At 40.9% G+C, this 13,717-nt stretch overlaps 1 protein-coding gene across 1 annotated transcript in view; it reads right to left on the bottom strand.

The window, feature by feature from the left end:
• Nucleotides 1–9,739, bottom strand: part of NAV2 (neuron navigator 2) — a 171,107-nt gene extending 161,368 nt beyond the window's left edge. Inside the window, exons 1-2 of the mRNA XM_068399984.1 lie at nt 9,632–9,739; nt 98–215 (exon numbers count right to left, since the gene is read on the bottom strand). Coding sequence (XP_068256085.1) covers nt 98–215; nt 9,632–9,715 — 202 coding nt within the window. The 5' untranslated portion in view covers nt 9,716–9,739. The remainder of the gene's footprint in view (nt 1–97; nt 216–9,631) is intronic.
• Nucleotides 9,740–13,717: the final 3,978 nt, after the last annotated feature.

Below are 13,717 nucleotides of genomic sequence, written 5' to 3'. Positions count from 1 at the left end.
TGATGGATTTCCTCCCCTGTATTTATCTAGAAGATAAAGAGAGTGAATTTCTGTGTGAGTTAGTGGATACCTGGTACAAAACCAGAAAGTCACTCACCTACAACCTGGATTATTTCAGCTAATAAGACTCCATCAGTCACATCTTGCTGTAGATCCTTTATCAGTCTCTTGTGACCAGATTTTGCCAGATAGTGATTAGCCCAATCCGTATAAATCTGTTAGAAGAAAATAAACAGAAATAAATTGTTAGTCATAACACCAACCTTAAAAACGAGAGTTCTTTGTTTCTCTCAGTATCCGAGAGGCTGATTTAAGATCACTGCTTTTTTGCTCTTTGAAACAAGTCGACAACATTAAAATTCAAGGCATCGTGCAGAGCAAGTATTCAGCTTACTACAGTATGGCTTTTCCTATTCAGAAATCTGACATCAAAGCTCACAGAAGAAGATAGTAAACTCCTGAATATGTTACAGCTTGAATGGATCATCAGGCGGTAAACTAAATGTTCTACGGCAGTAACAAGTGTGTAGAGGAGATTTCAATTTCCACCCAAGTATTTTTTCGCATTTCCCCTTTGACATTTCTTCTTTATATCTGTTATTGAGAAATTTTAAAGATTCTTTTCCAAGAACAACTTCTGGTAGATATTAGCCATATAGCAATTTCATTTTGAGGAAACTCTTTTGTTATACTACCCAACAAGCCTTTAAAGGTCTTAATCTACCAATTCCAATAAATTCCATCTCACAGGTTAAATAGGCCTATTACATTGATTTTAATCGCTCATGCAAACTTCTAACCATTGGGATTTATTTTACAACGTATTCTCTGAGAACTAAGCAAACAAAGCAGTCAAAATCTCTTTAATTTGCATTAAGTACTGCTCACCACATGCTAGCACAACTTACCCAAGATCATCAGAAAACTTATAAAATCTTTTCATGCCAGGTTATCAAAAAGAAGGAAAAATACTTGATTAGGAATTTCTGCTTATGAATTAAATAATATTTCTTGTTCTTCTTGCAGGAAAAAATTTAAGGTAACACTTTTTTTATGTGATCTATTTCTATTCCAAATAAATAAAGTAAAAGCAAGTAAACATCAGGATTTTACCTTTTAAATATCCAGGCAAATATTAAGGTTCACCCCTACTCTCAAGACTATCTAGCATAGTAGAAATACATTCATCCCAATTCAGTCCATCAGTAAGCAGGAGTAGATTCAATGGGCTTCCTAGAGCATGACCCATGCCAATCCTCACAGTCCCTATAAACCACCATATACTGGGGTTTTTTTGTTTGTTTTTTCAATTAAAGCACTATGCTGGTGACAAATGCCTCACACAAGCATGTGAATCACTGACCTGGAGGGAAATGTCTGCAGAGCAGCATTCAGTTTCCAAAGCCCAGGGAAGGCTCTCCCTGTGCAGTGCCCAGGAACTACTGTTTTCCTCCACAGCTACTGATAGATGGAAAGACAAGAGGCCAAGGAGAGGGGCCCTAGCCCTCAGGGCTGTGATCACTGGGCTATGAAGCTTCCTATGCCCAGCCTTAAGCAAGCAGATGTAAATGATGGCCATTAAAATCAGATTCCCTCTGCTGGCAAAACATCATTGAAACAAAACATGGGTTTAGAGCCACTTCCCCTCCACCACCCCGCTCCTGAGCTATGCAACCCCTCGTATCATTGTATATCAACACACATCCTTTAAATTACTAATATCACCAAGCATAGCCACGGCTACTAATTTCAGAACCATCTTCAACATCGCATTTAAAATGCAAGGCTTATGTCCTTCTCCTTCATAGGAGTGAAAAGCCAACTGCCAAGTCTAAGAGTCAAGTATTTGCCACACAGGACAGGAACCTGGAAATAAGGATTGTAATTCCACGCTCCTCTTGCACTTGCTGATTCAATGTTAATATGATAAAATGAAGAACAGATATTTTGACTAGAGTTATTTTGGTTATAAAGTCTTCATTTGTATTTTTCTTTAAACCTGTAAAACAGTACTGCTAGCAGCAATGAACAAATCACTCAAAATCTGAAACATATGTCCCCATTTTCCATCCTGTATCCTCTACTTTCACCTTCAGAGCATCAGGATGTGCATTTCCTAAGCCAACAGTGTCACGGACTTGAACAGAAAAACACGCTGGAACACCTCCATGAAAAAAAACAGAGCTGAAAAACATCTCAATGAAAAACATCTCAATGAAATAAACGCTGAATAAACACAAGTGATTTCCCTAGCTGACCGAAATAAGAAAAGGGAAAAAAACCCCACACTTTGCACAAACCAGACATGGTGTTCCTTAGCTCCTTTTACAAGAAAACATTTTCCATAACAGGAAGATATTTTTAAAGATCCAACGACTTCAAGGAACTAGGATTGACTTCCTCTATTTTTCTGCCACACAGTTCCAGCTTGCTTATCTACAAGTGAAGACATATCAGGAAACAGGTTGAAAACTACTTCACAAGCGCAAGGGTCCACATGCCCCCTACACCGTTAGTGAGATTTAGCTGACAACCAACTTATCAAACACAATAAGTTTCTTTTAATGGGAGGGCTGTGACAAATGTCTTAATTTACCACAGAAGAACTTTCAGCAAACATAAGATTATACTTTGATGCATCAGTTCCAGCCTGGCTCATTTCCATGATGCTGATCCTCATGCAATCAAACACATGCTTGGATCAGTCCTAGAGTTAAGACAACACTGAACAGAGGATAGGCAGAACAGACCCCTCCTGGCAAAGCCTGAAATTACAGCACCAGCAAGACCTTGAGAGCTAGTTAGGATTGATTTTTAAGCCAAATAACCTGCTGTCTGATTCACTGTCTCCAATAACACAAAAAGAAACTCCCTCTGCTGGCAAAATATTCTTGTACCCCTACTTTGTGTGCTGAAGTCAATGTCTGTGTTTGGTATCTGAATTGCAAGCAGAGCTTTTATGCTCGTTAGAAAATATTCCTTTAGATGCATCAATTATGCATACCAGTACAGAGAAAATCTCTGTTTCTGTGGTATTTAAGGGTGTGGAACATTATTTCATTCAACTAGTTGATTAGGAAAGCCTTTTGCAGGAAAATACAGATATTATAAATCTGTGCTTCTCTTAAAAACTTTATCATACCACATTACTTTGCAATATACATAATATGCAAATTTTTTTAAAACTGACTGAGCTATATATTTACGAGCTCTGAACGGGAGAGGTGCCTGAGGACTGGAGGAAAGCGAATGTCACTCCAGTCTTCAAAAAGGGCAAGAAGGAGGACCCGGGTAACTATAGACTGGTCAGCCTCACCTCCATCCCTGGAAAGGTAATGGAACAACTTGTTCTTGGTGCTGTCTCTCGGCATATCAAGGCAGATATGACACCAAGGGAAGTCATGCTTAACCAACTTGATAGCCTTTTATGAGGACGTAACCTGGTGGATAGATGATGGTAAAGCTGTGGATGTGGTCTATCTTGATTTCAGTAAAGCATTTGACACAGTCTCCCACAGCATCCTCACAGCTAAACTGAGGAAGCGTGGTCTGGATGATCGGGTAGTGAGGTGGATTGTGAACTGGCTGAAGGAAAGAAGCCAGAGAGTGGTGGTCAATGGGACAGAGTCCAGTTGGAGGTCTGTGTCTAGCGGAGTCCCTCAAGGGTCGGTACTGGGACCAGTTCTATTCAATATATTCATTAATGACTTGGATGAGGGAATAGAGTGCACTGTCAGCAAGTTCGCTGATGACACCAAACTGGGAGGAGTGGCTGATGTGCCGGAAGGCTGCGCAGCCATTCAGAGAGACCTGGACAGGCTGGAGAGTTGGGCAGGGAGAAATTTAATGAAATATAACAAGGGCAAGTGAGTCCTGCATCTGGGCAAGAACAACCCCATGTACCAGTACAAGTTGGGGACAGACCTGTTGGAAAGCAGCGTAGGGGAAAGGGACCTGGGGGTCCTAGTGGACAGCAGGATGACCATGAGCCAGCAGTGTGCCCTTGTGGCCAAGAAGGCCAATGGCATCCTGGGGTGGATTAGAAGGGGTGTGGTTAGCAGGTCAAGAGAGGTTCTCCTCCCCCTCTACTCTGCCCTGGTGAGGCCGCATCTGGAATATTGTGTCCAGTTCTGGGCCCCTCAGTTCAAGAGGGACAGGGAACTGCTAGAGAGAGTCCAGCGCAGAGCCACGAAGATGATTAAGGGGGTGGAACATCTCCCTTATGAGGAGAGGCTGAGGGAGCTGGGTCTCTTTAGCTTAGAGAAGAGGAGACTGAGGAGGGGTGACCTCATTAATGTTTATAAATATGTAAAGGGCAAGTGTCATGAGGATGGAGCCAGGCTCTTCTCAGTGACATCCCTTGAGAGGACAAGGGGCAATGGGTGCAAGCTGGAACACAGGAGGTTCCACATAAATATGAGGAAAAACTTCTTTACGGTGAGGGTGACCGAACACTGGAACAGGCTGCCCAGAGAGGTTGTGGAGTCTCCTTCTCTGGAGACATTCAAAACCCGCCTGGACGCGTTCCTGTGTGATATGGTCTAGGCAATCCTGCTCCGGCAGAGGAATTGGACTAGATGATCTTTCGAGGTCCCTTCCAATCCCTAACATTCTGTGATTCTGTAGCATTCTTATGGATGCAGTATTATCCAGGCTTATTGTAGTTGCTCTTTATGGTCCCTGCTCATTTTTATGGCATATATTAAGTTAATTATGGAAACTTTCCAGGATGTTTTCATAACCTGTTTGTTGCAAGTCTTTGTAATGTACTACACAAATACGATTCCTAATGTGTCTTTTCCTTTTCCATACAAACAAGTGAAAAAAATATAAGTGTACAATGGTTGCTATTTCTAGACACACGAAAAATATTTCAAAGCACATAGTGTTTTCAAATGTTCAAAACCAGGTAAATAATTGGGAAAACAATAATAAAAGAACTAGGAAAACACTGCTGAGAAACTTTCCATTCATATATGCCTATCTTTGCACATGAATTTTAAGTGTTCCTCAGGTATTTTCAGCAAACATGTCACAAAGTCACATGTTTGAATATTCACATGAAGATAACCTGAACAGTCGCCTAATTAAAAAATACAAAATCTTGCAATATGAAATATTTGATGCACTACAACCAGATACTGCCTTATTACATACACCAGTTCGGGCTTTTAAAACTTTTCAGTGATTTCACAGAACATGAACATCATTGGACATAGTTTCATTATTTTAGTTAACAAAATCAAGCGAACAACGTGATTTGGGCATTATCACCATAAGCAGGTCTTTGTGCCTGAGACCAGTCCAGTTAATATTTAACTCAGGTCTAAGTTCTGGCTTTTGTTAAAGGTGGACTCAGCTGTTTGGTAGCTTTTTTTTCCTCCGTACTTTATGAACTTAAGAATCCAATTATCTGGAAACAAATTAAAAACAAATGTGAAAGATTTTTTTCTTCTCTCTTTCCCCCCCTTCAATCCACCAGGTTTGAATTAAGAGTGCTACAAGTAAATATTTATTTTGGAAATATTCAGTACTTTATGAGTCATATGAGCTAAAACGCTATTGCACAAAGTAGGAAGGTTTGGAGCAAAAAACCCAAATTCTAAAGCTTTTGAAAGCTGTCTGTAAAGAAAAAGGCCTGAAGATCAGTAAGAACACTGCATTTTGAAATCTAGTGGGGTTTCTCCCCCCTCCCCTTTCCTTAGCCTGATACCTGCTTGTTTAAAGCACATTTCAGATGAGGGTGAAATCTTGCTTTCCAGCTGGGACACCTCTGCATTTTCTTGTCACTGAGTCTCCAGTATCATTTCTGACCATACACAGAGACTACATCTATCAACCCCAGAGCACACCTCAGACCACCTGCACCATATCTGAATACTGAATCAGCAGAAAAGGTGCCTTTTGCAGAACAGGTTGTTTCTTTGTGACCATACAGCTACCACTAAGCACTTGGGTAGGGCTGGGGAACATACTGACCAGTAAAAACCAAAAACCCTGAAGCTTCTGTCCACTTAAAAGGAATTCATACAGTCTTTTTAACCTTGAAAAAATCAACTAAAAAGCCAAATAAACTAGAGCTTGCCTAGCTAGCCACAACAGTCTGAAGTTAGCATCTCAAATCACAGTATTCCTCTCTCCAGATACCATTTTGGAGGCAATAGGCTGATGCCTGGGTGCTCACACATGCTGATGGGCAGGTTCTTCTTGCTCTGCCAGCAGATAGGACCAAACACGGCATCTGTAGGACTATATTCCTCTGTTCCCATAGTCAGTCAAACCCAGTCAAACCCAGGAAACAGAGCGTGAATAAAGTCATGAGAGCAATGAATCCAGGAAGATCCTTTAGAGATCAGAAAGGAGACCCAGTACACCCATGGAGCTGCAATTAGATTAAGGTGCCAGGCATTATCATGTACTCCAGGGTCTCCTTCAAATGGAATTCAGTCCCAAATGGGAAGGCAAGAACTACCCAATGATTTCTGCCTACACTTTGGTATTCTGAAATATGCTCATTATGAAAAGAAAAGGGTTCACACAAAACTACTTGAAAAGAATTTCCTTCTTCTATGCAAGTAAGTAGAAAATACGCCTGAACCTCCTCCTGGTTACTCCTTTCCACAAAAACAAACTATAATAAATGCCCAAGTACATTTTTAAACCTTTCTTTTCCTCCCTCACCACGTCAGTTCCTAACTAATCAGACTCTGATTGTTTTCTTCCAATAATTATCATGAATCAGGCTCTTGTGAATTTGATAACAGCTGAAGAGTATCTTTTTGACATCATGGAGCATAATTAGAGCAGAGCAAGGCCTTTTTCATGATTGAATAGCAGGGTTAGTCACAGTGATGAACTCCATCAGAACACCCATTACAATGCAATGCCTGTGTTGCTGCTAACCAAACCACACTGACTACTGAAGTTCACAGGGAAAAAAAAAAAAACCCTGAAACCTAAAATAGACACAACATATTGAGATGATCTTAATGGGAACACCTGCAGTTGTTAAAATGCTGTACGGGGGAGGAAAGCCCGTCAGATACTCATTGCTGCCCAATGCAATGGGGTTTACACATGCAGAGTCACAAAATCACAATTTTTGACTGGTAACATTCACTGCAGTCTCATGCTGATCCATGCTACACTCCAGTACAATGATCTCATTAACAGATATCACACTGCAAAGCCCAGAGGTAAATAGCTAAAGCCAAAGGCTCAGCTGAAAAACTCATCCCTTGGAAACATCTCCAGCTCCAAGGGAGCACCCTGAGGATAACGTCTGTTTTGAAGGTGTGTAGAGATTATGGCCCTGCCAATAACATGGCTGATATTTTGCTCAGTTACTGGCAAAAAGACAACTAAGAAGCACAAGGTAAAAAAAAAAAAAAAAAGTTTAATAGCATTTGTCACAGAACTTTTATCAGAGATTTCTAACAATCTGTGGCCTTACTTGCCCCCATGCACTTCCTAAACCCTATAGGAAATCTGTATTTGTACATCTGCACCAAGACGCAAATCCCACTAAAAGGAGAGTACTGTCTCTTCTAGAATGAGTAAAGCTTTGTGCCGCTATCCAAAAGACTGGTTTTCTTCCCCCAATGTAAGCTCTTGTAAAAGGGAAAAAAAAAAAACATGCTGAAAAAGCAGAGCTCAGAATACCATATAATGTGTGCCCACATTTCTCCATACTAAATAAAAGGTATTAGGGGGCTTTGAGGAAAGAGGTCTATCTGTTCCTTTTCTTTAAGAATACCGCTAAAGGTACGTAGAAAGTAGAATATGAAGCAAAAATAAAAATACGCTGTCCTCAGGCATGCCCACGAGTCCCCAGTGATCCCCAGCTCAGAGGGAGAGGTGGACATACAGGGCAGGCAGTGAACGGTTAAGTCAGCGCAGGCACCTCAGCCTTAGGCTGCATCTGTCTCCTCTCCGCTCAGAGATACTGGAAGCCCCCTGAAAGTCAGGGTGGGAGCCTAGGGACTTGTTTACTCCATCCTCCCAGAACCTTGGCACCACTACTAGCAAAAAGGGAGGAAACCACCAGAAACTCCAAGTCTGAGGTGATGACGGGCTGGATTGCAGGTGGACTCCTCCTGATAGGCAGGTGAGATGGTAAAATGACCTTCCTGAAAGGAACACATACATTTGCAAACCCCTAAAAATAGTTGCCACAATAACTACCTACTAATAAGTATCTAATATGATACCAGTAAAATATCATCAGTTAGCTAAAGTGCTGGAACTTTCCAAGTATCCTTAACTATTGGGAACACAGCTGTGACAAACTGAGGTCTTGGTTCCCACTTCTCTGGGGAGACAGAGGTAACTCTGCTTTTTTAATTATTTATTAAGTGGAACTAAATGAAATTATTAATTCTATTCACATGTGCAAGTGTGTGTTGGAACAGCTTTAAATTATTAGTCAGTTGGTGGGAGGTATTTCACCAAATATTACATTTTACTGGATACTTACGCACATTAACTACCCTCTGGAAGTTAAATAGAGAAATGGGCAATTTAAACAAACACCACCGGGACTATTTATTTCTTTCTCTTTAAAGCCTTATTCCCGACTGGGGAGAGCTATTCTCATGCATATGACCACTATTCAAAAGCAATGGGCTGACTCACAGCACACACAGCCAAGCATGTGTGTGAATTTTAGCATGCTTACAAGCCTCTCCAGTAATAGAGCCTCAGAGTGCCCAAACTTCAAGGTAGGCACTGCTGCCTCGGAGCTTGGGTAGAGCAAATCTTTGGTGGATGCTAACCAAGTAATATGCTTTAAATTATCTAGCTGGCACCTTACTTACTCTTAGCCGACTGAGTATTTTACTAGAGTTAATATAAAGGAGAAATGAGATGTTTTGGTTCCCCCCCCCCCCCCAGTTGCAGTTTCTGAACCCCATTACTGGCACGCATTGCCTGTACAGAGGGGTAAATATTTCATACCAAAGCAACACCTTCCTACACAGCAGCTAGAAGGTGAAGCAAGGTCAGCAATTGTGCTGGTATCCAGCAAGCTCTGCTCTCAATGCTCCCATTATACACATTTCCCATATACAAATCCCCTTCAAGCTGGAACCACACACTAAGCCAAGCAGGTGGCCACTCTCTTATTTCCCCTTGCAAAACATTTTAAATCTCGAATAGAAATGAGATTACATTCACACCTGCACCAATTCCTTTGCATATCCAAAAGTGAAAGAGTTTAGTCTGCAGAGCTGATCAGCAAAACCCATTCCAAGTTAATTTGGCCACAGTGAATCAACTGATTTGATCTCACACCAACAAAATATAATTGACCTCAGAGAACAAGAAAAGCAATTTTACTATTTTTTCAGCGTTTTCTAAAAAGTTACCTAAAGCGCACACCAAATTATTTTCAAATATCACAGCTCTCATACATGAAATAAACCCATTTATATCTACTATCACACAGGAATAGCAACAGAAAAGGGCTTATCTGAAAAGGTGACACATTTCTACTCTGAAGAGAAACCAGAGAAAATCTTAAGAAGCTGCAGAAGAAATGGGAAAAAACCCAAAACCAACCAACTTCTGAGGCTGACGTGAGTTACTGTTCACCAACACCGCTGCCATTATCAAGGAGCCAAGAGCCGCTTACTGTTTTATAATGGTCACAGGAAAATTTACTTCTCCCACGAGCAGGGACTTGAAAGGTCATACTACTTATTGGCATATTTAACATGAACGTATACTGCGCGAGTCCAGCTTGCTCTTCCTTCTCAAGGGGTCTACAGTTAAATGATGATATATACGCTGGCATGTGAAGCTTGGACGGTTAATTTTAGCCACAGTCACACATGCACGGTGCTCAGATTTCTTACACTGTTACACACATTTTACAACTCCCACCCCTCCTGCAGCTCTTCACTTATGCTCCCACTGCTCCCTTCTCTTACTACTGTCTCTAACAACAGAGTTTCAATGTTTGACATCAAACAGGATCGATATATTTTTATACACACTGAAGACTTTTTAATAACGAAGCTATATGCAGCAAGCACGAAGCGTGGCAGGTCTTCTGTATTAGAGGCTGTAGGCATTAATAGACAATTACTAAAAAAATATTGTGGTTTTTTTGTTGTTTTGTTTTTTTTCACAACCAGATAACTTTCTATGCACTACAGAGACAAACCCCTTCACCTAAACGCTCCCAAGGTCTGTGGAGATTTATGCTCTGAACGGAAATCCAAACTTTTTCATGACACCCCTCTACTCGTAACAGGCCAAACAAAAACCCAGATATATCCTTTTTATGAAATGTGGAGCGTTCACAGTGTCGATCAAACGTTTGAAGGCTGCATGTATCACAAATGCAAACTAAAACACATAAGGCTGAATTAGGCCTCAGGTGGACACCTGCACAACCCGCCTGCTTTCCTGAGCAAGGCCTGGTGCAGACGGCAAGGGCTGCCTGTCCTCCGGCAGGACCCCACCACATGCAAGTCACCCCAAATCCCCCGCTCTGACCACTTCGCTGGCACTCCTTACAAATACAGAGAATTGGCCCTTGTAAGATGCTTTGCTTGATTTTTTTTTTTATATTAAAAAAATAATGTTGTCAATGTTGACAAGGTGAGAAGCAATGACTGCTTCACCTCCCCTCTTGCCAAGCTGAAGGACAGATATCTGATATTTTAACTGTGTATTTTTCAAAAGGCACACTTCTGACAGAAAAAAAAAAAATCTATACAGGTCTTTTAACTGCTCCATGAAAAGTAAATAACTTGGTAGCCACCCTGTCTCCACATCAGCTCTCCCCTCCAGCAAAGCCCACTCACCGCCAGCCGAGGTGGGTGTTTGTTTTGGGGAGGTGGGGGACGAACAGGGCTTTGATGGAGTTTGAAGAGAACATTTCGTACCATGATTATCCAAGACATGAAGTAGCTGCTGTACCTACACAGCACGAGGGGCTGTGCCTCTGATGTGCCCGGAACACTTGACTGCGCTCCGAGCAACAACTCTGCTAATGCAACAACAGGCACCCGGTTGAGTTTGAGATGGGGGGAGGTTTGCAGGTGTTCCCCCAAAAAACCTTGACCATTGAGGAGGGGAAAGAGATCTAACTTCAGGCAGCTACAGTCTTAAATACAGCTTTCTGCTATAAGCATCCAGTACTACAATACTCCACATGGTCAGTTCCCAAAACTCAATGTAATTTTGGCATACTTGGCCTGTGACAGCAAGTCTTCTAAACTTCTCTAATGAAGACTGACTCATTTTCTCTATTTGGAAAAGCTATGACAGACTGTTCCAAACAGCTGCTATAATTTCATTGGTATTTTTCACCTGGGGTCACAAATCTGTATGGCTTCAGTATCCTCTCCTCTGGGCAGATGGCCACAGGCAGGATCAAAACACACAAACTATCACTGCTGTATTAGACACCGAGAAAGAAAGGGTAAGGAAAATACTCCAAGAGATAATAACAATCTGAAGAAGGCTGGAAATGAAACCTGACTTGCCACGTAGCATCTTAAGCACAAACTCAGTCCTCTATTCCATTCTCTCTTGATTGCTCAGAGAGTTCATTCACCGAAACAATGTTCACAGTTGTGAAGCAACTCCAAATCAAAGTAAAATTGGTCTCTAAGGCACATGACTGTAAACCATTTCAACTCCTAGCGATGCGTGAAGATGAAAGTTATCTGATCCAAATAGTAAGGCCAGAAACATTACAAAGGCTTTTCTTAATTTTTACCAAAAGCAATTTGCTGTAGGGATTAAGGAATTACAGAAATTGGCCTTTGTCTCGCCCGAGACCAAATCTTAGCCTTCTTTTAGCCAAGAAGGACAAGACAGCATTCCCTTTTGGGTCAGCTTAGTGCTGGACTGAAAAAATTGAGTCTCCAAAACCAGGGACTGGGTAAGTTCAGTTCATACCAATATTCTGAAGTCACCAGCAAACTATCCTCCGCTCCTGTGAACAGGATGTCTAATGCCATTCAAAAAACAATGAATCATCTGCACTGCCTTTCTCACTCTGTAACATGTAGTTTAGTTCAGGGTCCAAGGGTTTTCACAAGAGGCAATGGTTCTGAAGCTGCCAGAAGTTCGCGAGAGGTAGTGCTCTCTAACACTTGGAAGGACATAAAGCAAGATGTAACCAAGGCATGGATGAAAAAATCAGTGCAACTGAGTTACGAAAGCAAACAACCTATTCATCATGATATCTGCCAAGCAAGATGACCGCAAAATCTGGAGAAAGAAGGAAGAAAAGAAGGAGAAAACAAGACCCAAACTTGAGGAATCGCTTAATCACACACATGCTTCAAGCATGTGCTCAAGTCGCAATTACTTAGGACGCATTGAACCCTTCTGAACAGGAATGCGGTACTGAAGTTGGTCGTTAGAGAATTACATACTAATTCCTTTATTTCTAAAGATTATTGATGGTAAGAGTAAGAATGAAAAGAGGTCAATTATCTTTCTAAAAAGTTTTTGTATATTCTACCCATGCTTCTATTTCTAACACTCTTCTAACGCTCCTCCTGCTCTTGGGCACTGTCCGAAGTGGGACAGTTGGCTAGACAAATCTTAGGTGTGACCTACTTTTGAAAGACCTATTTTTATTTTAAACTGAATATTTAAGATAGTGAAAAATACTTTGTGACAGCTGAGCATTAATTTGTGTGGCAAAGACTCTATCCCAAAGACGCACAAAATGACTAAGAATCTCAGAAGGGTTCAGCATCCCAGTTAGACCCAGATTATCACAAGAGCTCAACTTCCACACAGCCATCAAAATGAACAGCCAAATTTTCAGAAAACTTCAGCTACTTTTAAAAAACCTAAACAAGTGCTACATTTCCAGCGTTTTTAAAACCTGATCTTCACTTTTCAATAAGGAAGAAGGAATATATACATATATATTTGCATCAACACACAGATGGGGGGACACAGCCTACACAGGTGTCTGGCCCTAAATGTTTTGCTACAAGATCTTGAGATAAAATTCTTGCATTTGAAAATACTAACAAACTGTTTATCCATAGGTGGCAGCACTTCTGTTTTTGTTATGTCATTTACTATATTGCTACACATACTAGAAATCGGGCTACTGCAAAAAGCTTTCTGCATATCCAGGATCACGAGGGTTTTGCCATATTTTACACAAAACAATAAGGTGGTCTTCAGAAATTGTTCCTGCTACGCAGTTACCAAATCATACAACTTGGAGGGTTTTTTTTTCCCCAAAACAAAAAAAAAAAAGTGCTGAATTAATTTCCACAAACATAACAAACCTAATCTAATCATCTTGCAGTTGGCCATCTGTTTCACAGATAGGAATCTAACTGAATCTTCTACTGACTGATAACTTTCTAAATTAAATTGCCTATGCTGACCCTGCTTTCAGCTTAGTTCCTCCTGCTTCCATTTAAAGGGTTTGGAGTGTTTTCTATACAATCTATATGTCAATTATATAGTTAGAAGACAATTAGTAAGGGTTAAAGCTGCACATTTAGCACCAGATCAAACTCAAACATGCAGAGAAGAGCAGCATCCCCATCTATGATGCAGACTAAGAAAATATAAGAAAAAAAGATCACAGCTACCCTCTGTAATCAAGAATTTACGGCTATCCAAAAGGATGAGTATTTTTATCCCTAAAGGCCATTTACAGACATGCTGGCCAAGACCTCAGTTACCAATTCACTGTCTTTGGCTTGAAGAATGATCCTCTACA

The sequence above is a fragment of the Nyctibius grandis genome, chromosome 4, assembly GCF_013368605.1.
Source record: "Nyctibius grandis isolate bNycGra1 chromosome 4, bNycGra1.pri, whole genome shotgun sequence".
NCBI lineage: Eukaryota > Metazoa > Chordata > Aves > Nyctibiiformes > Nyctibiidae > Nyctibius > Nyctibius grandis.
Note: the sequence above shows the minus strand (reverse complement) of the source record. Positions and strands in the feature narration are given on the sequence as shown.